Source organism: Rhopilema esculentum, chromosome 9 (assembly GCF_057945365.1).
Source record: "Rhopilema esculentum isolate cy_ngs chromosome 9, ASM5794536v1, whole genome shotgun sequence".
Lineage (NCBI taxonomy): Eukaryota > Metazoa > Cnidaria > Scyphozoa > Rhizostomeae > Rhizostomatidae > Rhopilema > Rhopilema esculentum.
In genome coordinates this window covers 5,865,701-5,892,941 of record NC_142823.1, presented here as the reverse complement: position 1 = coordinate 5,892,941, position 27,241 = coordinate 5,865,701, and the positions used below count along the sequence as shown (strand labels likewise).

Below are 27,241 nucleotides of genomic sequence, written 5' to 3'. Positions count from 1 at the left end.
AAATTGCAAAACCACTCGACCTATGGCCGAAAGAGATAAAATATCAAAAAGTAGGTTTTGTTTGGATAAAAATTTCTTTGATAAGATGACGTTGTTGGAAAGATTTGTGCTCAGTCCTATGTACCATGTGACATGACATATCAGTCAGGGAGTATGAATCTTACATTTTGGGTGATAAGTTGTTGGTAGTGTGTTGCTAGACATTACTAAACAGTTTAAAACTGGCTTTGAAAAAATCAAACATTTTGAAACATGCTACTAAAGCTTTTCGTCAGACCAATACAATCCTTCGAATGTTTTAATAGACTAGAAGTGAGTAAAAGTAATTCTAACTATCCTCAAAGAATTGTTATCAGAAAATCAGCTTTGAATAGAAACCGCTTATTGATAGAAAGATAATACAAGTCAAACTCTGGGTAGCCACATCCTACAAATAGGTTGCTGTGCAGGCGCAACTCTGTCGGTGTTAACTATGGGAGATGGTGTTTGCCTGATGCCTGTTTAACAAAGATTTTCTTATCAGGTTTTTCAATAAATTCATCGTAAGTATATCAAACCAAAAGGTAGCAGCAATGTCTATGCCTTCTGTTGTTCCAAAAGCTCGTCATACGGCAACGGTAAGTTACTAGATTCCCTTATTTGATAACCATTCTTAGGCCGAACAAGTTTTATACTGTTATCGTCTAGAAAATCGTTATCAGAGGTTAAATGAGTAGTCTTTGCCAAATGATATACCCATGCTGTTTTAGCCGGAATCAAAGTGCGTTGCTGTGATTAAGGATGTATTTATCTCTGAAAGCTTTTATGAAATTTTGATTTTTAATGTGATTTTAAATAACATTAGATTGAAGCTCGGCGATTCTTCTAAGTAGTTAGAATAATCGTAAGGAAATAAACTTCAAGTTTAGATTCTAAATCTGTATTTACAATAAGCAGCTTACAGATTTGTCCTACATTATGGAAACTGTTGATGAGTTTTTTATTTCTATAGGTTTTAAGTACTTTTGTGATCCTTCTTAATTTCGACCAACATGATTTGTAGTTTGTTGAATTTACAAAACTAATTACACAGCAGCTGGCATGTAAATCAAAATTTGAGGCCTGCCTTTGAAGAAGTATGTTTTTACAGGTGTCTGTGGAAAGTATTAAGTCTTTTTATCCTTTGCTATCCGTCAGAATAGAACATTAGAGTGAGATCTATATTGTGAATTTCGTCTGGTGGGTGTGGCATAAATTTTCAGTTAACAATTCCAGGGGTATGGGAACCATTTTTGGTGACTATAAGTATTTAAGAATTGAAGTATTCAAGATCTCAGGCTAGTGAAATTGGCTGTATCAGCAGTCAACATCAGATGAATATCTTTATGTTTGTATATATATCTTGAGTGGGGCACAACTTTTCGGCCTGCTCAAGAACCTTGCCTACAATATCCTCCCAGTATGTGTTTATTAATATGAAACCATACTGTGGTTAGAGCATAGATGCAAAGTATGGTAGCGCATTACAACCCTTACTCTTTCTGAAAGAGCATTATGAACGTAGATCACCTGTAAGCATAATTTGACGGAAATTAAGGATATCAAAATCATTAATTTTCAACCTGTGATGTTTAAACACTGGTTCAACTTTACCTTGCATTACTTTTTGCCAAGGTTTTCAAATAACTTGAAATTTTGTGGTACCCATTGACAGATAACCCTAAGTGATTTTTCTTACCCGCAATTGATTAAACCAAGTATTTCATACAGAGGTACCAGAAGCTTCGTAATGCAATGGGGGCAGGACCGGCAGAAAGGGCACCTTGGGTGTCAAAGTTTTCTGATGAAGTAGATCGGGAATCCTCATTTAGCCAACCTGGTTTTGAATATAACTCCTCTGAACTTACTCTTTTGCTTTCTTTCTTCAAAGTTAGTACAATCTGCAGCTATATTAAAGCTGAATAAAGTCGAACAATTTAAATGAACAACATTAAATCTAATTCAAATCAAATATAACTGATGTTGCATACATATTTCTTCTAAAGATCACAGGTATACACCAATTCGACTCATAACCTCGTTTTGGAAATTTCTCCAAACTTAATTATACAACTTTTTTAAGCTCAGATTTGGTTTTAGTGTCATAATTTTTGGCATTGCTCTCAATCCCAATCTGAGGTCAAAAATTTTGTACAAAAGAATTTGAAGAATTTTTCAAAACGAGGCCGTAAGTCGAATTGGTGTATTTAATGATGAAAATTCTGACGTTTTTCTCCTTAATATTTGTAAAGTTGGGAGTACCACTTTTGTTTGGAACTGAGTTCCATATGTGGCTAAATCTGTTTGACAAAGATCTTGAGAGCAGAAGGAATCATATTATTCTACTATTGTTAAAAAGGCTTCTTCTTTCTCTTCTACTTCTTCTTCTTCTTCTTCTTCTTCTTCTTCTTTTTCTTCTTCTTTTTCTTCTTCTTTTTCTTCTTCTTTTTCTTCTCCTTTATCTTCTCCTTTATATTTTTCTTCTTCTTCTTCTTTTTCTTCTTCTTCTCCTTTATCTTCTTCTTCTTCTCCTTTATCTTTTTCTTCTCCTCCTTTATCTTTTTCCTCTTCTTTTCCTTCTTCTTCTTCTTCTCCTTTTTCTTCTTCTTCTGAGTAATAAGCTCTAAAAATGATTGTTTGCATCATTTATCTTCTTGTGAAAAACCTGCCTTAGGTATGTTGAAAGCATTCTGGTACGCTTTAGCTTTACCACTAAATTTGTGAAAAAGTAGAATATCAATCACAGAAACTTGCAACTTGTTTTAGGTCATTTTTCTACATGGCCTTGGTGACACAGGGTATGTGAACTCATTAAGTGACTTTTATTCTAAATATTAACTAAACTTATATCTCTCTTTTTATCTCAACTACCTTGTCAATTAAAAGGTATTACTTGCCATTTTTCAAAGGACAAATCTTTACTCATCTCTTATTTACTCTTCAGATTTTCCAGCCCACTTAACATTTCATTTTCATGTTTATATATTTTATAAGACCTAAGAAGTATTTACGATCTAGGTACATTAAAGGAATTTTCGAAAGCAACAATTTCAGATTTACTAGCGCAAAGTCTTCAACAATTTTAACACCTTAAAGTTTCTAGCATAACTGATAAACTGAATTTTTTTTCAGGCATGGATGGTGCCAAGCTTTTGAAGAAATTGCAGAGCCATTTGTTAAGTACCTCTTTCCAACTGCGTGAGTATCTATTTAGGTCATTGTAACATTATTTAGATATTCTTATCTCAGAATGGGCTTATAGTGCCCCTGACATGACCAAACTTTCTCTGTGAATGAGGAGAGTCACCAGCCTCTCTGTAGTTACAGACATAGGAATTATGAGGTGTGGTCACATCCAGAGAAAAGACCAGTATACTGCTAGATAAGCATCACTTTCCAGTGTCCTAAAACTACCTTCAGAAGCTAGATGGCAAACAATGCAATGCAACAGTACAATACCCAGAAGAATGACATGCAATACAATGTAATGCAACAATACAATACCCAGATAAAAAAAGAAAATTTATTTTGTCAAAAATATCTGAACATTGCAAATCCCCTAAAATTGATAGCAACTTATGTCTGTAAATGTGTCTGCCATGTTAGTTTTCAATATAGTTTTGCCCTAACTAGCAGCTAGAAATTTCAATAAACACACATGCTGGCAAGCTCCCAATATTGATAATATATTTCTACCTTTTTTTATTGCTCTCTGTTTTTCCAGCTATCGTTTCTTTATCTCTCGATGCTGGAGACTCTAACCCAGATTTGGTAAAAAATGCAAATATAATGTGTCAATGCATTCTCAGAATTAAGGTCTCCTCTTGTTTAAAATGTCTTATTTGCAATCGTTGATGGTATTTTTCTGTTTCTATGATGTCATTGTCAAGCATGCAGGCAGGGTTATTCTTTTTCCTTTTTCTTCCATGGAATTTCTTTGCTTTAGAAATTTCTAGTATCAATGCATTGAAAACTAATGATTTACTTTCACTCTTAGTTTTACAGCCTCCCAATTCATTTTCATCATTATTTTTAATAGGAAAACCACATAGATGAAATAAAATACATGAAATATTGTATGCATATTGAAATGTTGTTTTGCTGCAGCATTCTTTTATCAATTAGAACAGGTAATAAGCATCCAGCAAAAATCTGTCAGTATCTGAAGATCCCAAATAAAATCTATAAATATTGTTTTCTGTCTATTTTTAGAAAAACCCAACCAGTTACATTAAATTTTGGAATGAAAATGCCTTCTTGGTAAGTTTGTATCAAATAAATGGAAGTAGTAATATAAGCTGATAAATGCCTCAATTTGACTGCCTTTTACAATTGAGGCAAACCACTAAATCATTAAATAAAAACACAAGAGTTTATTTAATGGTTTTTTGTCTGTCTAATTACAAAATGGCATTTTTTCAGACAAACGTAATGTCAACAATTGCTTCTTAGAATTTCTCATCTCATTTAACATTGTTTCTTTAGAAAATCCAATCTCATTATCAAATAAATCCATTACTGCTAGGTTTGTTGAATCTGCCTAATTTTTCATCTTTTAGCTAAATCTCTTAAGTTTCGGTTACCCTCCATTTATCAATTATATAATTATTTTGCAAAACAGTCTAAATAATTGATAAATTAGAAACTAAACAGATTTGTTATTGTATGAAAAGTCTATAGGAAAACTTCACAGAAATTCTCATTAGCTGTGTAAATAGATCAAGGAATTCACTCTCTATTTAAATTATTTACTGAATCTAGGCTTCTGCAGTTTAATGTTTCATTTATGATTCTCCAGGTTTGATATAAAAAGTCTTAGTTTTGATGCAGACGAGGACACTGCTGGTATAAAACAATCATCAAATTTTTGTAAGTGAAAAAGAAAGCCTTTGCACATTTTTTATATGATGATATTGAACTTTTATATCATGATATTGTATGCATAATATCATGATATATCATTTGCATATACAAATAATATCATGATATTATCTTAATTCTTGTTACTTGACTTAGGAACCTACCCATCTGGAACACATTATTTTCTCTCTCAAAACTACATAATGAAAACCCCACATTATTCCTTGTGGCTGAAATGCTGATTCTACAGCCTTTTCTACTGAGCTTATATGCCAATCAACAGACAGAACAAGAACTGAACTTGACTATCAAGCTATGGTCAATTTTTCAATGTTATAATAAACAAATGTAATAAAAATCGATTAATCAAGTTAAAACTGACTTTTTTTACATTTCAATAAGGATGAAGCACGTTAGAATTTTCCATGACCATTTGAGGTTCCAACTGCTTTTGTGTGTGGAATGGGGACCACACCTTTATTCAGATTTGATTGTTATATATGATTTTATTTCTTGCTGGTTTTGGTACTAATTTATTGTTATAATGATATTTATGGTTACGATTGTACTAATAGTTTCATTTTCTTCTGGCAAATTGTAAGTATGTGATCCACCCCTACCTGGGAAATTTTCATCAGTCTTTCAAAGAATAATGTGGACCATGTTTCTAAAAGTGAGGTGGGAAGGGGGGGGGGGGTAATTACTCCTCAATAACCTCAAGGCTTTGTTACTCTCTATGCCTATGCTGGTTTATCTTTCTCACAGAATTAAGATAGTTTAAAAAGATTTAAAACATTTACTTTTGTGATGAAAAATATTTTACCTATTAATCTGTTATGAACAGGCTATTTCATGTAATTTTTTCAACTTTAAATCGATATATAAAATTTTGTTTTGTTTGTTGTTATCATGTGGAACTTCAGTCACTGAGATTTCTTTTTTCCACCATTGGTTAATTAGGAAACTGTTGCATTTTTGTTGTAGTTAATTGACTTGTATTTGATTCATGGACCCTCGACTATTTTGCTGATTTATGAGATTAGATATCCAAGGAGAGAGATTTGTGAATTGATTAAAAGATGAAAACCTGCAATCTTGTTGCACAGCAGTGAACTTCTAAGTAACTCCCTCTGTCAATTTGAAATTTCATTATTGAATTGACGTCATGAAAGAACAAATTTGTTTTAGAAACAGCGATCATAACTACAATCTAATTGTTAGCAAGCATGGCAAATTGGTTTTCTGCCTTCTACTCGTAAAATTGACGCTTAAAATCACAGCTAAATAATTAAATCTTAATTTTTCAGTGAGATCACTGGTTCAGGAAGAGATCAAAAATGGAATATCTCCTGACAGAATCATTATCGGTAAATTTTTCACCACAAATTCAGTTATTTCTTCGCAGTGTTTTCTTGCAAACCGCAGCCTTTTCGCTAGCATCTTATCATTTCCTTAAATAATTGCATTTGTCGCCTGCATTTCTTGTATTAAATGAGATACTCTACAAAGATAATGAATGATTAAGTCATAGCAGAGAAACAGCTGCTCAAAGACTCGATTCATTGTCAAATACAGTTCTCATGCAATCGAAATCAACTAACAGAAAACCATTCCCCGTGCCTTTTTAAGTTGCAATATCATCATAGCACTAAATTTAATAGACATATCACTGAACAAAAAATGTTTGCAGAGGTATATAATTTATTGTATATATATATCGTGATGTCTACGATCTATAGATATTCTAAACGCATTATCTTGTGCTATGTTTTAACATCAAAAGTATCATTGGTACCAGCATCGCCTTCTTTTTCCGGACTTTCTTCTGAGGTCCCGTTATTTATGGGCCCCGCAACTGATAATAGTCTTTATTATCATCTTTATTATCTTGGTCTGATTGCAGTAATGAGGCCCCGCAACAGATGTGTGTTCCCATGTTCCCTAAGAATTTAATGAATTAGGATAGATTATGATTTTTGCCAGCTAAACAGCCAAATATCGCATCATTAGAGAACGCCTGTATTAAATCTTCCTATTAAAATCTTGTCCAAAACGACGTTTCTCGTTGTACAAAAAGAAAAAATTGCGATTAGCTGGTTCAGATGGGATTAGCTAGTTCAGACGGGATTAGCTGGTTCAGATGACATAAGCTGGACTTAGTGGATCTGTAGTCGTACGAATCCAGACAGCAAGGTCTGAAAGGCTCTTGCGCAACCGGTATAGTTTGCGATAATATTTTCAAAACCGGCCTAATATCGTGCTGCTTGCCCGCAAAGCATGCCGGTTGCGCAAGGGCCTTTAATGCTTCGCTTGTCCTTTCAGAACGTATCCGATCATTACAGGGCTTCAATATAGATGTTTTTGTTCTTCTCGAATCTAGGTGGATTCTCTCAAGGTGGAGCCGTGGCGTTGCATGCTGCATTCACATCGGATGTGACGTTTGGTGGTGTGGTCGCTTTGAGCACGTGGCTTCCAATGCATCAGCAATTCCCTGCGGTATTACCTCGTTTTCATTTTTTGCCCAAGGCTACTAAGTAGAAAGCCTCTTGTCTTCCATAAAGATCATCTGCACTTCTCTTACTTGTCTTGTATCACTTACACGCCTTCTTTTACGCGTTTTCTCGCGTATCAGTTTGCGATCTTCCTGTGATCTCCCGTGTGTACATCTGTTGAACGCTTTCTTGCTTGTAAAAGAAGTCTCCATGTACTTTTCTATGGATCAAAGAATATTTTTCTTTCATTCCGGCTTTTGAATATCTCTAGCGCGCATCTTTGTAATAGTTAGCAACTTTTATGATTCATTCCCTATGTTAAGATCTCTATAGAGTGCCGGATTCTTCCGATTTCGAGTGAGCATAGGCGCTCTGTCAGCAGTAGCTTTTCACTCAGCCAGATCGTTATATGTTACCATCTGAGACAGGTGGCCTAACTGAACCCCTTGAAGATATAACCGACACAGAAGTACCTCTAGATATAGCTATGAAGATTTAGAAATTCTTACACTGTTGTCGGCTCTTCCCGGACAGTTCATAAATATATAATTAATGTTAATTTATTTAACTATCTGTTGAGTTATCCAGTTATCCCCATGCGTGTCCAAATGGCTCTTTATACATGGCAGTGTGAGTTTCAGGGTGTTCCAATATCTTTAAATTATTTCTGTAATCTGTTTGATTTTTAGGCAAGCACTGGCAAAAATCAAAGTACACCGATTTTTCAAGGACACGGTAAATTGACACCTTTCTTGTACACCGGAATTTCTTTGGATGATGATTTTTAGTGTTGTGATAATTATTACACTGAAAAAAACCGTTGACTTCTAACAACACACCGTGGTTTGTTAATCAGAAACACACAAAGGGGTTAGCGTGTTCTTTTTGGGCACCGGGGCTCCATCCCGACTTTTGTGGTTAAAATTGATAAGGTACTGGTTGGGCGACCTCAACAGTCTTGTACTCGCGTTTCCAAATGGCCTATTTCGTTCCACAACTTAGTTTATATATTTCCTAGCGTAGAGTTTTCAATCTATGTGCTGACGTTTTGTACGCTGATAAGTGTCAGACGAGAAGCTTAAGTAATTCAAAATGTTTGCTTTTTTCAATGCCGTTTTTAAATTTTGTACAACAAAAAGATCTACCACAGAAAGATCTATAAAAATTATACCGGTCTGTTTTATCACGATCGTAAAGACAGCACTTTTTGATGTGTAGAACAGTGTTGTTCAAGGCTGCAGCTCCGAGTCTCGCGCAAAATGCAACCATTAGGCAAGTGCGGCAGATTGTCAGGCAATAGTGTTGCTGATATGCATTCATCATCCCTGTGAAAGCAAAGGAAGCCACCATCTGCGTGAATTTACTTGAACAAATTGCCAATGACAAGTTAATGACGATAGAAAAATGTAGCAAACAGTAAGCCATAACAAAATCTTCAACAGTATCATTTTCTGATTTTTAAATGTTTTTGAGACTGTACAAAGAAAATTGCTGATTTATGAATTTCTGGATCCCCATTATAGTTCATAGAAAAGAAAACTAGATCCCGAAAGGAGGACATTGACCATTGACCCAAAAGGACAGACATTTGTATGACCCAAAAGGGTTGTTAAATGTAAAATGTAATGATGATGATGATGACCTTTACCGTAAGTCCTTCGAATAAGCATCCCTCGAAGAAGCCCAACCCTAAAGAAATAAGCCCCCACTCTCGAATACACCCCCATGGGTTGAAGTAACGGCAATGTGTTTGCTCCAAAACTAACCATCCTCAAGCAGAGGAAGAAAATTTATCTTCGTAATATTTTTGACTGCTGCTAAATAAGCCCCCACCTTCGAATAAGCCCCCCTTCGAATAAGCCCCCACCCCAAAAATTGTTTGTTAAATAAGCCCCCGGGGGCTATTCGAGGGCTTGCTGTTTAGTACTTTGTTTGTAGAAATTTTTGGTATCTTTGCAAAATTTGCTAAGTAGAATATGTTGATTCATACACTCTTTATTATCATTTTATGATTAAACTATTTGCTCTTTTAGGCGATCATGATCCCGTCGTACCATACCAGTTTGGAAAGATGACTCATGAATACCTGAAAAAGATGAATCCGAGTCCGGTTTTTAAAACGTATCGTGGAGTTTCTCATAGTTCGTGTGAACAGGTAAGCCAATATATACTTTTCTTGAAGGCGAGTTCGCATGGTTCTTTTCTTGTGACACTGCTCTTCAACTGACTTCCGTATAGAATTCTTTGGTGGCACGGACTGTCACACAGTCACTGCATATTCAGTAATGATTTGAGTTTTCTGACAATTGGGCCATTGAGGCAACACCACACTTTCCTATTCTTGTCACATGGCGTAATAAAAAAATTAAGCCAATGGTCCATATTCTCTTCATACATTATCTATCTTCTACTTCATTGTTCCACTAGAACTTTTTCAGTTCTGTTGTGATTCCCTTATCTGTATTAACGAGAAATGCATCATATGAGCATGCGCAACAGGCCAAAAGCAAAAATTTACATTTAATGGCGCCTCACTGCATTTAATCAAAGCTATTATATATCATGGCTCACTGCATTTAATCAAAGCTATTATATATCATGGTTGCATATGATATCATGGTTGTATATAATAAACAGAGTTTCGTTCCAACTCTTCTCATGACACCCTTTTAACTGCGCATGTGCATATGGTGCAAAATTTTGAAAAGCTAAGGGTCCTTCAGACAGATGCTGGTTCGTCTCTCCGACAATTTCGATTTCAGTTCGCAGCATAAAAAACTTTGGACAATCTTTAAGGCAATCGACAGATACTTGTGTGTCTTAAACTACCTATCATTCAACAATGGGCCAATCTACTCGCAAGCGTATTGATTGGCCAGATTTTAGTGTCAATAGTTGATAGACAAAGGGGTGTAAGCCACTCGTGTTTTGGTCGATTGCTTAGAAGATATGGAAAATAAAGATCCTCCTTGATTTTCCGTCTGTTGCTCCAAATGTCTTGTTATTTTAGAGTTTTTTCAATCGACCAATTGTTGCTTTCCTTTGAAAACTTGAATTATCCGTCATTTGCTGTATGTAGCAACATCTATCGATAAAATTGTTGTGGCACAGATTTTCATGCTTGCCCGTTACGAAGTTTAAGATATTTTCCGTAATAACTCCGATATAAACATGTCATGTTGCAAATTTCAAACTTCATTAGTCAGAGAAAGGGGTTAAAGTTGAACTAACGAATACAATTTTACTCTGCAATGGCAACATAAAGATCTCTCCGCCCTCGTGTCCTTTGAGAATGTTCATGTAGCCCGCGCTAAATCATTTAGCGGAGGATGTTCATGTAGCCCCCCCCCCCCCCCTCAATATTCCCTGTTACTGACGTCACTCATAAAAAGTTGTAACAAACGCAGAGACCGGCAACTCGAGTAGGCTGACTGATTAATTAATATAATTACACAACTTAATATATACGACATAAACATGAATTAACATAAATTAACATTTACATAAATTCGCATTCATAATCCAGTCATATTTAAGCAAAGCGTCATTGCGTAGGTAAACGAATACTGTAATGAATTGTTTGCTCCAGTACCTTATTCCTTGTTTTTTTCATAGGAAATGTGTGACGTCAAAGACTTTATTCGAAAATGCTTCACGTGAGCAGAATGTAATTACGTAATCAAATTTATACAGAAAGTGAACGTATGTGCGACGTAACGGAATTGAGTCCTTATAGACTGGACAATTGCAATAATATCAATTGTGAGAAATTAGAGCTATGTCATATCGTTTTCAATGATCACGTTTGCACCTAGAACTTAGAGGACAGGGTGAAGTCAAGTCGATGAATACGAATTAAAATTGCTATAACTATATAATGTCTGTTGTTCCTATCTAGAACGCCCCCCCTTTCCTTTAGCATTGTTAACATGTTTAGATGCGTTTCAATATTCTTGCGTAGGCCAATTAATATATAGGCTTGCAAGTTGAGAGTATTCCACTTCGCAGAAAGCAGCAATGAATCGATAGCCTGAAATTTTATCCCATATATTCACCCTAACCCTAACCCTAACCCTAACCCTAACCCTAACCCTAACCCTAACCTGCTTTTGTTACTGTGTTATTTTATGGTTAATTCTTTGAGTTATCTCCTGACTTGTCAAAACTATACGATCGAAATAAAAGGCGGCTCCATATCAGGAGTTTCATTAATTTTTTAAGTTGAAGGCTTACATTTAAAAATAGGCGTCTATAAGTTGACTAAAGTTTGTGCAGTCCTTGTACAGTCTTACTAAAGTGAGGGTCAAAGTAGGCGGCGAAGGTTTGGTGAATAAGCGGCGGACTTTCGCCGGTTGACGGCTTCTAATGAAATCTCTGTCGTGTTAAATAAAGAAAAACGGTAACGTACCGATGATAAACAAAAATGACAAAAAATAAATTATCAATAAAGGATATTTTGCCCCGATAAACATCGTTTCCTCAGAGCAGCTGAATATAGTTTCTTAGCCATATCCTGTTATTTAATCCGATTTTTAATTAAGGCCACTTTTTCTGATTTGTTGTTCTTTTAAAATTTGGTCATCGATCAGTTTGTTTTGACTTTTTTCTTTTCACTTTGTCAAACAAAAGAAGCCCGAGAGAAAGCGAATCACTTCGATATCCTTTGAGCCAAATCAACTTCATGTAGTCTTTTATCATAACTTATCTATATTCAATAATAAAACGAAATTGTTAAAATTCATTAAAGTTTTAAAACCGAACTGTTTGCTTCTGTATTGTGAGTCTCCATGTGACAGATTTTGTGAACCAGTCTGCGTTTCCACAAAGACCTGCATAGTATTACTGTAATACCTCGAATAGACCCTATGTATGATTGTTATTGGAGGAGAATTAGGGGGGGGGGGGCTTGTATAAATTATCTGAATTTTGTGATGGTCGCAAGGCCAACGACCTTAAAGAAGGCACGAAAACGAAAGCGTTGCAGCTAACTCTGTTACCGTCGCTTTTCAGAAGATTGTTTTCAAGTTTTGGCTTAATTGTTTGATGGAAGATGTTCACTTTGATGAACATCTTCTATTAAAATGATGAGCACTTTTGGGGTTTTTCGGATCCATAATGATTCGGTACTGTGTAACTGGGGTTTACAGGGGGCTGTGTTTCTTTGCTTTACAGAGAATGGGTTTCAAATTTTGGCTTATCGGTTTGATGGTAAATGAACACTTTTTAAAGTTTTTTTGGATCCGGTACTGTGTAAATGGGTTTATAGAAGACCGCGTTGAGTTCGGATCGAAACTGGAGCATGTCAGTTCTGATCCGGATTCATTTGTATCCGCTCTTGCTTAAACGGAGCGTTAATTTTATGAAGCGGACTCATTTACGAATTCCTGGTAAGAAAACTGTGCGAGAACGCAAATATATTTGTAATGCAAGCCTATTCTGATAGATTTTTTGTATTTCTGATATGGTCTTGATTGCAGCAAGCGTTGTGTTTCTACTGCTGCAATCTGCGCCCTTATCGGTTTTTATTCACACCCTGTGAAGCGACCGCTTAAGAGACCTGAACCGGTCGCTTTTAGAGGTAATTTTTGGGCAGGCGCTAAGTTGCCGATCTAAAAGCATAACTTATTCACTGTATTAGATATTTGGCTAAAGTGATGGACAACTGATAGCTTTATAAAGATAGATGTCACGTAGAAGCTATTGTTATTATTATTATTATGATCTCTTTATTTACAGTTGGTTTGAGCAATAGTTAATATATATATAGATAATTATGTAAAACTAATTAATACCAACTATTTATAAAAATAAAAATAAAAAAGTACAATATTAATCTACCTATTTACATATTTTACAGCTACATTTGTCTCCCTTCCAGGCATTAATGCCGTTTTTAAATTTGGCTAAGTTTCCCACATTTTTGATCGTATCAGGCAAGGTGTTCCAGAGAGTGCTTCCCCGGAATGCCAATGAGCTCATCCCAAATGATAACGTTTGGTAGGCGAAAGTTGCAGCGTATTTTTTATTCGTAAATTATAAGGCAATTCCTTCTGTACGAAAGACTCTCTCATAAATGAGGGACTCTCGTGATTTAATAATTTGTATATCTCTGTCATTAATTTCTGTAAGTTTTTTTATAAGTTTAAGCTGGACTTTTGGCGTCCTTAATCGAAGACATTGTAGCTTCTTTAAAACAAAGGACCATTTTACGATTTCGTCCTCAACTTTTGGCTCTAGTGTCACCCCACTGTGAATTGGTCCTTCAAGTTGAGTGACTTCAGGTCCTGGGAAATTTGTTATAGTTTTAATTTCTTTCATTTAATTTCAAACAAATATTTATTACTCTCAATGTTTCCACAGCAAGAAAAGTCAGCTTTGTTATGATGATATGCTCGACAATTAAACTAATATGATTAACAATAATCTGTTTATACAGCTCAAGGACAGCTTTTTCGCCAGACAAAGGTCTTGAAAAAAAGGAATTCACTTTTAAAAGCACTGACGAACTTTGACAGTGATAGTTATATCAAAAGGAGCATAACAATGATAAAAATAGTATAACATGCTTTGTTTGTGATTTCGCTAGTTCGTTGAATGTCAATTTATTCAAATATCTTTATCTTTATTTCTCCCATAAATGCTAGAAACGCTGTTTGCGCGTTCTCATTTTCTCACAGGATAGGAAGAGGCACCGAACCAGTCGGAAGTGGAGAGAAGTACAAGGTCAGATAAAGAGATAATCCTAATTTCTTTGATATTATAATTTTTCTTCCTTGTAGAACATATAGTTTTCTTCCTTCATTTGCTTCATTTTAAATTTATATCAAATGCTGACCTTTTTCTGTTGTATTTTGTTATTTTCTTGCTTCATTACAATGGCACAAGGATTCAACCAACACTTAATAGAACGTTGAACCCTTTTTAAACAGACACCAAGGTAATGTTTTTCAAAGTTTCGTTTTTAGCATTGATTTGCCACTAGTTGCCTGATGATCGCATTGACAATGAATCTCTGCGCGTTAAGTTCTGTTCCGGTCTGTTCTCCTCTCTTCTGTCCTGCTCCATTTCGTTCTCTTCTCTTCTCTTCTGCTCCATTCTGTCCTCTTCTCTTTTCTTCTGTTCTCTTTTCTTCTGCTCCGTTCTCTTCTCTTCTCTTCTTATCTCTCCTCCCTTCTATTTTTGCTGTATTCCTTTTCTGCTCCCTCCTTATCTCTTCTCTCCTGTTCTCTTCTCTCCTTTTCTCTTCTCTCCTGTGCTCTTCTCACCTGTTCTCTTTATCTAGAATATGAATACACTTCTTTATACACAAGGTAACTCCAGGATTACCTAGAAAGCGGTGGTTTTTGCTGCAATGATCTTGTGATGCTCTTTATCATCAAAGACATCTAAAGCGTAGATTTGAATTCGTAGAATGAAACAAGTGCTTATAAGAGCGCTTCTAGTTGTGAAACTTTTTATGAAGTCCTGTTTACTTATATTCTTTAGAAGTGTTTTTTTCAAAAAGTGATATATGTTTTATCAGATTAATTGTTAGAAATTTCACAGACAAGTAAACAAAATTTCAGAATCTGCGAGACAGAAGCAATTCGAAAGAGAACCAACCTGAGACAGAGTTTGACATGTTATTTCAAGCCATTTCAGTTTTTATGAATAATTTAAGAGCGTGGAGTGGCAATATTTATCATAATAAAAATCTCAGGATCATGCCTAATCGTTAACACCAAAAGCAGGACAAAGGGATGCAAAATCCAGTTTTTGGTTTTATGCTTCAAATTATTACCCCAAAACTTTGTACACTATGTAAATGAACAAATTAGCACTCGCTGAATCCCAGCTAAAATGGGGAATGAGAGTTTGTTAGCAAGTTCTCTAACCATCGGTGACCGCGCGCTTCAGTGGAAAAGCAATACCGCACTTTTACCACTCGAAACTAAAGAAAATGTTTTTGCAAAATTTCATTGCTCAAGCTGAAGAGAATACACAGTGATTTGTAGGATAAATCTTTTCCAAAAAAACTGGCACTGCATGTTTTCTGTAGGTTTTAGAATTATATTCTCAATAAAGCAGAGATTTTCTTCGATCTTCGATGACTGCCGAGATTTTCTAACAACTGTCACGCATTCTCAACACCCCTCCCTCTTCTATTGAAACGGGCTTTAGAATGCGTTTATTCATCTTTATATCTGAAGAAGTAACAGATAATCATTTGTTGCTCATAGGCCATATTGGTGTCGGCATTGATGTTTTTAGTATGTCATCCTCACTGTCAGTAGCGTATTACCTTTCATTTGTAAAGAGTTTTTGCTCAATGTGCATCCAAATCCAACATTGTGTCGATTTGCGCTTGAACTGATTGCGTCAAAATCAAAATTCGTATATTTGAAAAGATGCCTGGAAAATCATGTCGATGCATCAGCTGGATGTTAATGCGTTTTGGGCTCCTTTCACGCAAAGAAAACTGCGTTGAGTTATTGTTCCTTTCTTCTAAATTGCGTTATGGGCGGAATTTCTGGCAATGTATATTTGTAAAGCCTGACGCAGAATACAAATTTTCCAATAGGACAAAGGGCTCCTGGAAAACTGTGAAGTTGAAAAGGTGCTTTTAAGTGTCTTTAAGGAGATATTTCTCAAGATTTGCAGAATTTACGTTTCCGTATACGTAGAATCAAATTTGGGAGCTATTGTTCCTTTAATCGAAATTTTTTCAATTTAATTTGAGCAAAAGGTCGATGCTCTAAAGGCCACACACTTATCGAGCGTCAAATTAATTCAGCTGCAATTTCTTACGTAAGCAGGATACAAATCGTGAGGTGTGTATCTGTGACGAAAGATGGAGGTAAGCATGTAATGATTCAATGCTGCTAAGAATTTCTATTGAGAATGTGGTGCTTATACTCATTTTTTTGTTACGATTGGTTATAGAAGAAGCCGCTAAAGAACTTTAAATACTGGTTAAGGATTGTTTAAAGAAATTGTATAACAGTAGCTGATTTATTTTTAACAAAAAAATGCCTGTAATGTTGACTCAGAGAGTATGTAATGCGGTTGTTTGTTTAAGCATGGCAAGGAGTTGGTCCGTTTGACTTGGTAGCACGGTTACCTCTCTTGTGGATATGACAGCTAGAAAATAGCGTTATCTATCTGCCTTTGTTATTTCCGCCCGGCTCTAAACGTGAATAATCTTGTCCGCCGTTTAAGAATGGTACAGTGTAAACGGGGTCTTATAAGAATGGCACACATTTCATTCGAAACTTGTTAGCTCAGATATTGTGAGCTTCTTAAATTCGGTCAATACCGAAACGTTCAAGTTCAAACGATTCTTAGCCTACTTGAGAGTGTTTTAAGTTTATTGATGAAAATCTGTCTTTTCAAGGTGCAAAAATTCTTTGGCTCAGTGCCCGCATATTAAAACTTAGAGATTCAATGCGCAACCCTTGCAAATACCTTTTACTGCATTCTGATATTATATTGAATTCAAAATCTCAGCCGTTTTAATACCCCACGAATCTAACAGTTCAGTTTGCCTAAAAACCAAATTGATATAGCTATGGCAAAAACCATGGGCTTTTCTACCGTGGGTACCAGAGCCACATATAACATCTAAGCGGAGAGACGGAAAGATTGAGAATGGAGGAGCGTTTGGGTTAACGGATTGAATACCACAGAGATATTTTTAACCATACGTAAACACTCCGTCCTGGTGGAGTCGCTTACGTAAAAATCTTAGGTCCCTAGATGAATAATAAATGATAAAGTAAGTGAACCAAATGGAATAGTGAATAGCAAATCGTCCCATTGTCGACTGAATAGATAATTTGAAAACATGGTTTCTTCTTTGTCTTTCAAAGCGGGTATTGACTTTGTCTTTGCTTGTAAATCAAGTTGTATTGTGCTTGTGACTGCAAGAAAGATTCGAATTTGTTTATGCTTGGTTGGAGGAAACAAATGCAGACGTTAAAAGGATGAGGCGACTTCTTTTAATGCTTAAATGGTTGATGCATGCTCAGCCGGCTCATACAATCCGCTCTTTTGATTTTAGGCCAAGATGATTCTTCGAATTATGAGCTTCATCATTCTTTGCTGTTGTGCAACTGCTTCAGGTTGGTGTCGTTTTAGCATGTCTGAAGAAAATATTCAAAACCTTAGTTGATTAAAAGAGTCTGTTTTCACAAATCTAGTATAACAATATCCTTTACTCGTTATTGATTCAGAATTGTAATACAATTATGCGAATGTTGCTATACGTTTTCGAGTAGATACTTCTGATGTATGACTTCAAATGAAACTTACATGCCTACAAAGTTACCTTAATCATAATTAGATTATTCAACCTATTTGCTTGGACACAGCTACGGCTCTTTGAATTACAAAGCTGATTCCGTTGAAATTACACATATAGCGCTGGATAAAAGTCTACATTAGGTTTGTTCCTTTGAATTCAAATCTGTCTATCGTGCTCGTGCGAGTACTGGCCGTTTTACATACAGATTCAGAACATAGACAGTTTGGAAAATAGAATTTTCAGCCATTATTAATTGTCACCTTGCATTTTCACCTATAATCAAAATGAGTAACACATCACCCTGTTAACAGAACCACCGACAAATACCAACTTTTTGTTAAAATTCAACTTTGTGCAAAGATCGTTATTCAATCATCCTGAAGTGTATTCTAGAATCGAGAGTCTGGTTTTAAATACTTTCTATGCTTGGTCTGGTGTACCGTCACGCTGCATGAAAAAAAATTAATCCTGTGAAACTCATATATACCAATGAACCCAATATTTTTATTTTTACAAGCAACATTTTGTTACAACGTTCTACACAATGTCGACTCTTTAAAGTTAAGGGAAGCGTGATAGAAATAGTTTGGGCAATAGGCAGAAAATTGGAAGTACATCCAAAAACGTGTATTACCGTTGTAACATCTTTTATATTCAAGAGACCTGCAATACCTAAACATGTTCTTTGATTTTTATGGATAGGGCTTTAAGCTTTCGCATAGTTAACAAGAAATCCGTTACCATGGACAGAGCATTCAGTCAAAATGGAATCTAAAACTTTCATAGTGAATTCTATTGCAACGAGACTCGTCACCAACAGTGTTCTCGTATAAACAAGTTACCGCGTGTGCTTAACTTGTTCATTTAGGAGGGCTGCGCACTGCCCATGCCAATGCTAATCCGAAATGCAAAGACTAATTTAGTTTGTCATATGTTCTATATTCTGTGCCGTTTACGTCGTAATTCACTACTCTGTCCTCGTATTGGACAGACAGCCTCGATTTCACATAACACTACCCAACTAAAAACGCAAGCTCTTTGGTAAAATTCCTTATGAAGATTTTGCAGCCCTTAAATATGGTATTACACACTATGCTACCCGCGAAATTTTTACAGCCATCTTCAAGATTGAGTGTATCCACCATGGTGAATGCCACCATGCCAAAATCCTCAGTTTTCTGCAGTTTTTCTCAACTTTCCCTTCGTCTTTTTTGAAACAATTTTACTCTGGATGTTTTGTATAGCTTCAATTAGTTCAGTTGATTCCTGCTGGGGACATGTGGTTTGGGACCGCAGAAATAGGTTATCGGAGCAAGGTTGCTACATTCTTCGTAATGATTATCAAAATCTTAAAACCAGGCGATGAATCCTCATTTCTTTGGTCCTTAGCACACTTAAAATCTCCCTTAAACGATTTCACTACCCCCTCTCCTAATAGGTATCATGATCTGTGGCTAATGCTTTTATAAGAGGTTTCCAACTATCATTTATCTATAACTATAAATTATTCCCTTATAGTATGAAATGCAGGATCCTTTACGTGAGTGAGTGATGTCTCTTCATGGTGTTCGAAGGACTTGCTGCTATATTTGTGACAATATGCACTGACTACATGTGAATATTTTGTTATGCAGGAAGTGATGGCGAATATCAACTGCAACGATTACTGCTAAAAAGTCATGACCCAACTGTAATACCACGTAAAGATACGTCGAAAGCTTTGGAAGTCAAAATGGACGTTGCTCTGAGAAGTATCCAATCATTGGTGCGTTGTTAACTTTCGTTAAAGATTAATTTTAGAGATGAAGCTCCCGTTGAATCCCGATAAGCCGCATACCTGATTATTCGGACTTTTACTATATCGGACTGATATTCAATCCCATCGGATTTTCTACCTTATTCAAGTTAATGGTCGTACCCTAAATAAGTCGGACTTTTAAATTCGCTTAGTCGGATCATTTTCTTGCTCTTCTTTAAGGTCCAAATAGATACGACCGAAATTAGACCAAAATAGAGACCGAAATTAGAATAGTGCTCTAGTGAATATTGGACACAAAGCACTGCATTTCTTATAAGCTCCATTGACATACACAAGCAAATCATTTTGTTTTGCGATAGCTTCTGAAACCTCGACAAGACCGAAAAGGGACTAACTATTGGGTCACTGGGTGGGTTGGCATCTTGTATTGGAATGCATCTATTGGTTTTTCGCAAGTAATGGTGTAATAAACAGGAAACGGCTCAAAATAACAGATGTATACATTCTTTTCAACAGGATGGTAAGAACGAGAAGCTTCTCATATCAGTCTGGATGCGATTGGTGAGTGAGAAAATCTATTAGATTAATTTCAGCAATGGTTTTTTGTTCCTTTGGGACTGTGTTTATGGGTTTGACATCAAATCTTGCCTCTCGTGATTATGATGCATTGTGGGTAGTGCAAATGTGAAGAGTGAAGGCTGCATATAGCTTTATCATTAATAAACATGGAGAGTGAAGGCTGCTTGTAGCTGAATCATGAATAAGTGCAAAAAATGGAGGCTGCATTGAGCTATGTCATGAATAAACGTGAAGAGTGAAGGCTGCTTGTAGCTGAATCATGAATAAGCGTAGGTCAATTATAGCTTCAGTTTCAAAAGTTTCAACGAGAGTAGACTTTTGACACTTAACTTGGCCTTGAAAAAATGCGGCTTCATTTTTCTCCTTACCATTTTGTATTTGAAACTTCCCTCGCCGAATGTTTATTTGACCCAAGTTTTCCCTAATCCAGAACTGGAAAAATGATTTCCTTACTTGGGATCCACGCAACTATTCTGGCGTTGACATGTTACATTTTGAAAGCCGGAAAATTTGGACACCAGATGTTGTGCTTTATAACAGGTTTGTCCTTACTTGACGTTCTCATTCACTTGTACACATTACTGATACACATGCACATTATCCACACTAATTGGTCCTTACGGTGACACTGAAATTGAATACAGTGTTGGCATTTCATCTGTAAAGCAACAAAAAACTCATTATCTTTTTCAAATTGGAAAATCGGGAATACTTTTTCAAGTTTGACAAAGATAATCCGATTTTCGCTTGGAAATTTGAGCGCGCTACAGTTCGTGTGTGAAGTGGTTGTTTGCTGTTAGGCTAATGTAATGTGGTTTAAAACGAAGAGCGATTTGACTTTGGGTTTTGTGTGGCACCAGAAAATGCTTTGATTGCTAATCATTTCCGTTTTCCAGAGCTCGCCCTGCTCTGGGGCAGGACGACAGAACCTTTGACGGATTAGCGAATTTGGTTCAGTGGCCATTTGGGGTGGCCGCACTGGAAAATCAGCATTTGTTTACTAACAAGCTTAATCCATTTTCTCTATAAACAATAGAGATTAAGTGTGTCAGAAGTTCTTCAAGAAATCTTGTTCGGTGCGTCTAGGGCCTATGAGTACATTTGGCTTTGTGTGAGTATTTGACTGCAACGTTTTTCAGAATATTAAATTTAAGTGCTAAGAACCGCTTCCGTCGGCCCTGTTCCATGCTCTCACTGTACGGCAATTCCATGGATGTAGATAATTTGTTTCCTAACAGTTTTTGATTATTTTATGTTTGTAAAGTTCTCCTAGTGTATTAGCTTTAGGCAAATTAATATAGGGAGCATAGATGGATTTATTTTAGAGCAATGGATTGGTGAAGATATAGAGGTATCTGAATCTCCCTGTTTGTTTTAGCGCCGAGAATTCAGATACCGGACCTATCTTTGACAAGATGAAAACAGCAGTGGTTGTGAAATATGATGGAACAAGCCAATGGTTCTGTCCTATGCTCCTTAAAAGTGAATGTTCCGTTGACCTTTTTAAATTCCCATTTGACAACCAGACTTGTCCTTTGATATTTGGTCTATGGGCTGTGCCAATGTCTGACATCCCAAGGGTCAACTTAACATTAGTAAGTCAATCTGGAGATTTAAATCATTACGGAGCAAATGGTGTCTTTGAACTCAATGGAATGCCGGGAAGGCAGAATATTATCTACTTTCCTTGCTGCCCTGGGGTACCATTCACCCGTGTGCAATATGACATTAAAGTCACAAGAAAAACAGTATTCTATTTGATAGACTTCTTTTTCCCTTCACTTATCCTTATCGTATTACTGTTTATGTCATTCACCCTACCCCCAGAATGCGGGGAACGTATGACACTTTCAATTTCTCTTCTTCTTGCCTTTGTTCTTCATCTTTTGCATGTTTCTGACCACATACCCCAAACCAGTGATGCTGTGCCGATGATAACAAAATTGCTGAATGTATCTGTAGCCTTGAGCGCTTTAACACTTGTGTCCTCGGCAGTGGCAATCAAGTGGTCCTGCTACGAAAACAACGGCAAATCTGTTCCATGGTTTATCCGTGTAGTGCTTAACCGATTTGTCGCTGTTGTTGTATGTGCAAAAAAGTCATGCTCCTCAAATAGTTCTGGAAACACAGTTAAATCCGTGCAAACCGTCAATGAAGTTGGCAACACTGATCATCCGAGTATTTTAAAACCAGAATACAAAGAAAGCAATCTCAGAAGCCAGCTACGCGTTAACTCCGAAGAAGCTGACATAGCCTCTATTACGCTACGTGACAAAACTGAAGATGAGGCTGCTCCTGCTCAGCAAAGTGGAATCTCATCAAATGGTACGTCGAATTACAGTTACGAGCTTCTTCGTTCAGTTTGCGATGGCCTGCGCATTTTCACCAGAAAACTTGACGAGCAAAAGGGGGAAATATCTTACCTTAACGAATGGCGTTCGGCTATTGTCGTTTTGGACCGGGCTTTGTTCCTCTTTGCCCTCATTAGTATGTTTTTTATAGTCATTTATTTGTTGTTTTTTGTATCAAAATTTTACATTAAGTAAAGCAGAACTTGTAATATGCAAAATTATTTTTGTAGGTTCGAAAGTATTTCTTAAATGAAATTATAGTTTCCTCACTTTCGTATGAATTGTGTGAGTTGAGATTAAACGCCTGTGTATAGAAGGGGTGATTTTTGTATTGAGTGCAGGCATGTTGCCTTTCTTCGTAAATTTTTTATTTTTGAAGAACTTATTAAATTTCAAGTTTATGTAGGTTTTTCAATATCTTTATTGCTATTAATCTACACAATAATTTGGGGTTTTGTAATCGTTTCAATACATTTGTAAAACAATCGTTTAGTAATCTTAGTCTCATTGTAGAATTGTACTTGTTTTTAAATTTATTTGTTATCTAACAACAAGGGTGATGAATTGGTACACTTCCTTATTTCTACCTTGATGCTCCTTAATTTGTATCTTTAATTTGCCAAAATTCGACTTTAATTTTCATGTGCTTTTTCAACTTTGGGACTCTACAAATTCTTTTAAGTTACCAGTCAGAAGGATATGGTCGAATATGGTTAGAAGAAAATTGTCATAGACAAATGGCAGAGTAAAACATAATGAAATTTCGGAAAAACGAGTTTATTTTCATTTGCTTGGTGGAATATGATTTTAAAAAGAACCTACGAGGTCCTTTAAGCTGCGTAGAGATTGAGAGTTTGAAAAAACTTTTGAAGACAATATTTTAGCGACCTAAGAGGGAAAAATTTCTTAAAGATTATAAATATCGTCTTATTGTAATACACCATTCCCCATTTAATTTAAAACATTTCCCTCCGGAAATATTCTTCAGACCTGCAACTTCGCCCAAGAAAAATTTTGGTTTGTTTTCGATGGCCTTCTCGATGAAACCTCTCGTTAGTATAAGGAGCCACTATTTCTTGGAGACTGCTTGAATTTAGGTATGATGTTTTCTTTTGAAGCTATATGACCAGCGCTTGAATAACTCACGACTTGGTTTTGAATTGCCAAATTTCAATATCAGAGCACGTCTCCTGGCAAGCCCTTGGGATGCAGTTTCCCGTCCTAAAATATCTAGAGATAACATTTCGATAATTGGAATATTCTATAGGTTTTCCCTATTGGGCAATGCACCAAGCATTCCGTCGTGTCATTTTAATCAAGTACTACAAACATTTCTAACTAATTCCATTGTAGCCCCGCTCAATAAATACTGCTTTTCGGGACGCAAACTTTCAATGAGCTCTGTTGCCAGCAGTTCGTTAATTTTTAATGTATTGACCAAGAAATTAAAGTCGATTAAAGCATAAAACTGCTTAGACGTTAAAATATGGAACATGGAATGATACAGCGATGACTCGCCTATGTCTGAGGGCAAAATTGCACAAAGCTACATGGAGTGGCACGCTCGGTCAATGCTGTCGGACCAAAGTTACCATGGAAGGCCTAAAAATGGCCTCTGGAAGATATTTTGGTAAGAGAGAATAATCTTTTAGCTAACCACAACTATTGGAATGAAACTCAAAATTAACAATGTTAGAAAGACGGAAAACAGCTAATAAAGTAAGGTTTTTCGCAAGTGGACGCGTAGGGAGTTAAAAAGGAACCTCGCTAAAGAAGACTAGTAACTGGACTTTGTTCAAAGCATGTTGCCTTGCTATCAACCTTGCCTTTCTCTTTAGACCTATTTTTCCATAGACGCTATCTTACACGTATTAGACCAATCACTTTAATTAGCATATCTGCTAGAAGGGGCCATAGGCGTAGGAGACAAAGGGGCTTGGAGGGCTGCAGCGTTCATAATCAGGCAAAATGTATTGCATTTAAGGCTCCATTTGGGCAGTTCCATCTCAATGAAGCAGTGCTATTCGGGCGAGATCCATACTATACTAAGCCCCCTGAAAGCGTTCAGCACCCTCTACGTCCATTGAAGGGGCTAGCATTTGAATATGGTTTGGAGATGCTATCAATAAAAAAACCTTTTAAAAATTTTTGTTTAGTAACGCCTTTCGTTTGAAATTTCTTGGAAGAGGGAGGGTGGAAAACAGTAGGGGTTCCGTGGAAAACTCGCCAATTATAATTTTTTTGCATGACAGCAAACTTCAATGGAAAGTTTGATCAAAACTATTACAACAAACTCTATTAAATATTTCTAGTTACACAGAACAAATTACGGAATCGTTTATGGTCTTGTCCACTGGCGTAGAAGCCGGGTGGGCGCAAGATGCACGTGCACTTTTCTCCAGGACAGAACCCTTTTTCTTTTCAAATGCATTTTCGTCTAAAAAGTCCTTTTTGCTGCAAAAGTGCCTTTTTATTGTGAAATCTCCCTTTTAACGCAAAAACAGCCTTTTGCATACAAAACACCCTATTTTACTGAAAAATCGCTTTTAAGCAAAAAAGATTTGTCCGAACGTTAAGTAAGTAGGTTATTAAACTCAGAAGGTTATAATCTTATCTCTGTAGTCCGTGTTTTAGCAACTCCAAGATTGATCAAATCTCTTATTGGTTTATTTGTATTTCAAAATAGTACAGGGGGTGACCTTACAGATCATGACTGGCTAGCAACAAGGTGATTAGCATCTGAAGAATCGTGAGAGAAACTTTGATTTGAGAAATGGTGGTTTGAGAAGCTTTTGGCAGTGCTCGTGGGAAACCTGTAATCAAATACGTTTTTTAATCAATCAAAGAGGTCTGTGGGAATATTTCTTATCTTTGATATCCATTCTATCATATGAATCCTCTGTTGTTTCTTGTATTCTATAAAACGTATGTCAAAGGTTGACTCGTTACATCAGAAAATTCAATTATGGATGGCTACATTTGACGTAAACACTAACGGCGACATTAAAGTAAAGGATCGTCTTAAAGTATTGAGTAATTCAGAATTGCATTTTGTTGTTGCCACTTTTTGGAATTAAGACGTTAAATCTCCAACAAGTTTTCCAACAAACAATTAAACCCGTTTATACTTCTGTGGTATCTAATGATCGTATTTGGCGTGAAGTTTATAGGCGTATGAGATATAGGGGCTGGGGGATTGCAGCCCCCTCCCCCCTAATCATGAAAAATTATTGCAATCAGGTTCCATTTGGCAGTTTTGACGCAATAAAGCAATTATTTTTGGGCAAGATCTAAACTACGCCCCCCAAGCATATGATATCGCTCCCAGGCATACGCAAGACCTATTGTGTAACTTAAAGTAGTAAGTATGAGCCATTTCATTGAACAGTGCCATCGAACACACAAAGGCATGCAAATCACTTTCTACGCAACATCGTCAACTCTGCAGACTAGCATTAAAAAATATGTTGATGTACTCAATACATAATATAACACAATTATGCAATATTTTCTTCTTTTTTGTGTTCATTGTTTAGGTTGCTAAGCGTTTTAAGTCTATTGTTTTCTATCTTTTCCCATGTAACAAACATTGCCACAATATAAGAAAACTCCTAATCAGGAGTATGTTGATATAAAGAGGGTAATATGAATAGGTATAACATGTGGCAATGAAAGAAGGATAATGTCTCAAAGAAGTAAGATGATCACAAACTAGGAAAAAGGCAACTTCACTTGGAACCATTTAACTATAAGCTTTAATTCAAATAGCGGCTACGTCTGAACTCAAACTTTCAAAGGTTCACAATCCTGATAAAGTAATGCCGATTTCCTTTAAAGATTTCGTTTTGAGCAATCCGGCTGCTGAATATACTATCCCGGACGGTATTGGTTGAGACTTTTCAAGAAAATGTGATGCTTCTTTTCTCCTTTATAAACATTTTCCCCCACCCGTGATTCAATGTTGTATGCATGTTTCACAAAGTCCAAACATTTTGATGTATAGTTCCTATAGCAACAACACTTTGCAAAGATTGTTTTAGCTCGTAAATATCGTCGGTGGATTTCGAAAGATTATGCAACAGGCACTCACTTGACGTTCTGCAATGCTGTTTGACATTAAATTCAAGACCAATCTGCTGTACTGGGGTCTTTCATATGAATCTTCTTTTTGGGTAATCTGATCAGCTCAATTATGAATAGCTAATGCATATGATAACATAAGCAGTCTCAATGCATATTGTTTTTTGAATTTAAAAAACCCAATTTGGCTGATGCGCTACTAGCAAACAAAAAGAAACCAATGCTCGAAATAACTGATCATCTACAATATTTAACATATAATTAAGAAATGATGAAAAACGGTGTACGACAAGGTTGAGTCTTGGTGCCTGTAATGATTGGCGAGGTCTTTTAACTGGTGATTTGATACGTAATGCTACAGGCAAAGTAAATTAGCTGCTATGTTGATGATCCATTTATCTTGGCATTTGGCAATGATGAATATAAATCATTGTACGTAGTACTATCTAAAACTGCCTATAAAAGCATCTATGAAATTAGCAAAATCCTTTGCTTTCTGGGATTTCCCTATCAAAATCAGGTATTTTCTTTACAAATGATAGAAAAATCATCTCTGAATGTTTACATAAAGTCAACTAAATAATGTAACATAGGATTATGGCCACTAACTTTTATTTAGTTTTTCAGTTTTATATTTAATGAATTTCTTATGTTTTTAAACATTGCATTACAAATTAAGTGGTAGAGCCATTGCCAATCAACCATGCTGAAAAACAAATCTCTGAAGATTATTTTAAAAAGAAATTGTTTGCAAGTTCTTGTCAACTGTGCAAAATAAGTGCAAATAAATCTGCTTTTGGGAATCTAAAGACAGCCCCAA

The 27,241-nt window shown here is 36.1% G+C and overlaps 2 protein-coding genes across 3 annotated transcripts; both read left to right on the top strand.

Moving 5' to 3' along the window:
- Positions 1 to 437: 437 nt before the first annotated feature.
- Positions 438 to 12,130, top strand: LOC135688749 (acyl-protein thioesterase 1). Its single transcript, XM_065205723.2, has 10 exons — positions 438 to 617; positions 2,785 to 2,816; positions 3,151 to 3,216; positions 4,231 to 4,278; positions 4,817 to 4,887; positions 6,186 to 6,245; positions 7,259 to 7,374; positions 8,060 to 8,105; positions 9,404 to 9,525; positions 10,986 to 12,130. The coding sequence occupies exons 1-10, from the start codon at positions 573 to 575 to the stop codon at positions 11,028 to 11,030; spliced, it is 651 nt and encodes a 216-aa protein (XP_065061795.2). The 5' UTR covers positions 438 to 572; the 3' UTR covers positions 11,031 to 12,130.
- Positions 12,131 to 13,371: 1,241 nt separating this feature from the next.
- On the top strand, positions 13,372 to 22,905 carry LOC135688738 (neuronal acetylcholine receptor subunit alpha-9). Of its 2 annotated transcripts, none has more exons than XM_065205704.2 (6): positions 13,372 to 14,093; positions 17,410 to 17,470; positions 19,287 to 19,417; positions 19,928 to 19,972; positions 20,421 to 20,530; positions 21,369 to 22,905. In XM_065205704.2, the coding sequence occupies exons 1-6, from the start codon at positions 13,965 to 13,967 to the stop codon at positions 22,534 to 22,536; spliced, it is 1,644 nt and encodes a 547-aa protein (XP_065061776.2). In that variant the 5' UTR covers positions 13,372 to 13,964; the 3' UTR covers positions 22,537 to 22,905. The 2 variants fall into 2 exon arrangements, with proteins under 2 accessions (XP_065061776.2, XP_065061775.2); XM_065205703.2 differs by lacking the exon at positions 13,372 to 14,093 and adding an exon at positions 14,127 to 16,206.
- The last annotated feature ends 4,336 nt before the right edge of the window (positions 22,906 to 27,241 follow it).

Coding starts and splice junctions, on each gene's coding strand:
- LOC135688738 (XM_065205704.2), top strand. CDS start 13,965: ATGTCAATTTATTCAAATATCTTTATCTTTATTTCTCCCATAAATGCT. Junction 14,094..17,409: donor GAAGTGGAGAGAAGTACAAG/GTCAGATAAAGA, acceptor TTTTGATTTTAG/GCCAAGATGATTCTTCGAAT. Junction 20,531..21,368: donor GATGTTGTGCTTTATAACAG/GTTTGTCCTTAC, acceptor TGTTTGTTTTAG/CGCCGAGAATTCAGATACCG.
- LOC135688749 (XM_065205723.2), top strand. CDS start 573: ATGTCTATGCCTTCTGTTGTTCCAAAAGCTCGTCATACGGCAACG. Junction 618..2,784: donor AAGCTCGTCATACGGCAACG/GTAAGTTACTAG, acceptor AACTTGTTTTAG/GTCATTTTTCTACATGGCCT. Junction 9,526..10,985: donor CTCATAGTTCGTGTGAACAG/GTAAGCCAATAT, acceptor TTTTTTTCATAG/GAAATGTGTGACGTCAAAGA.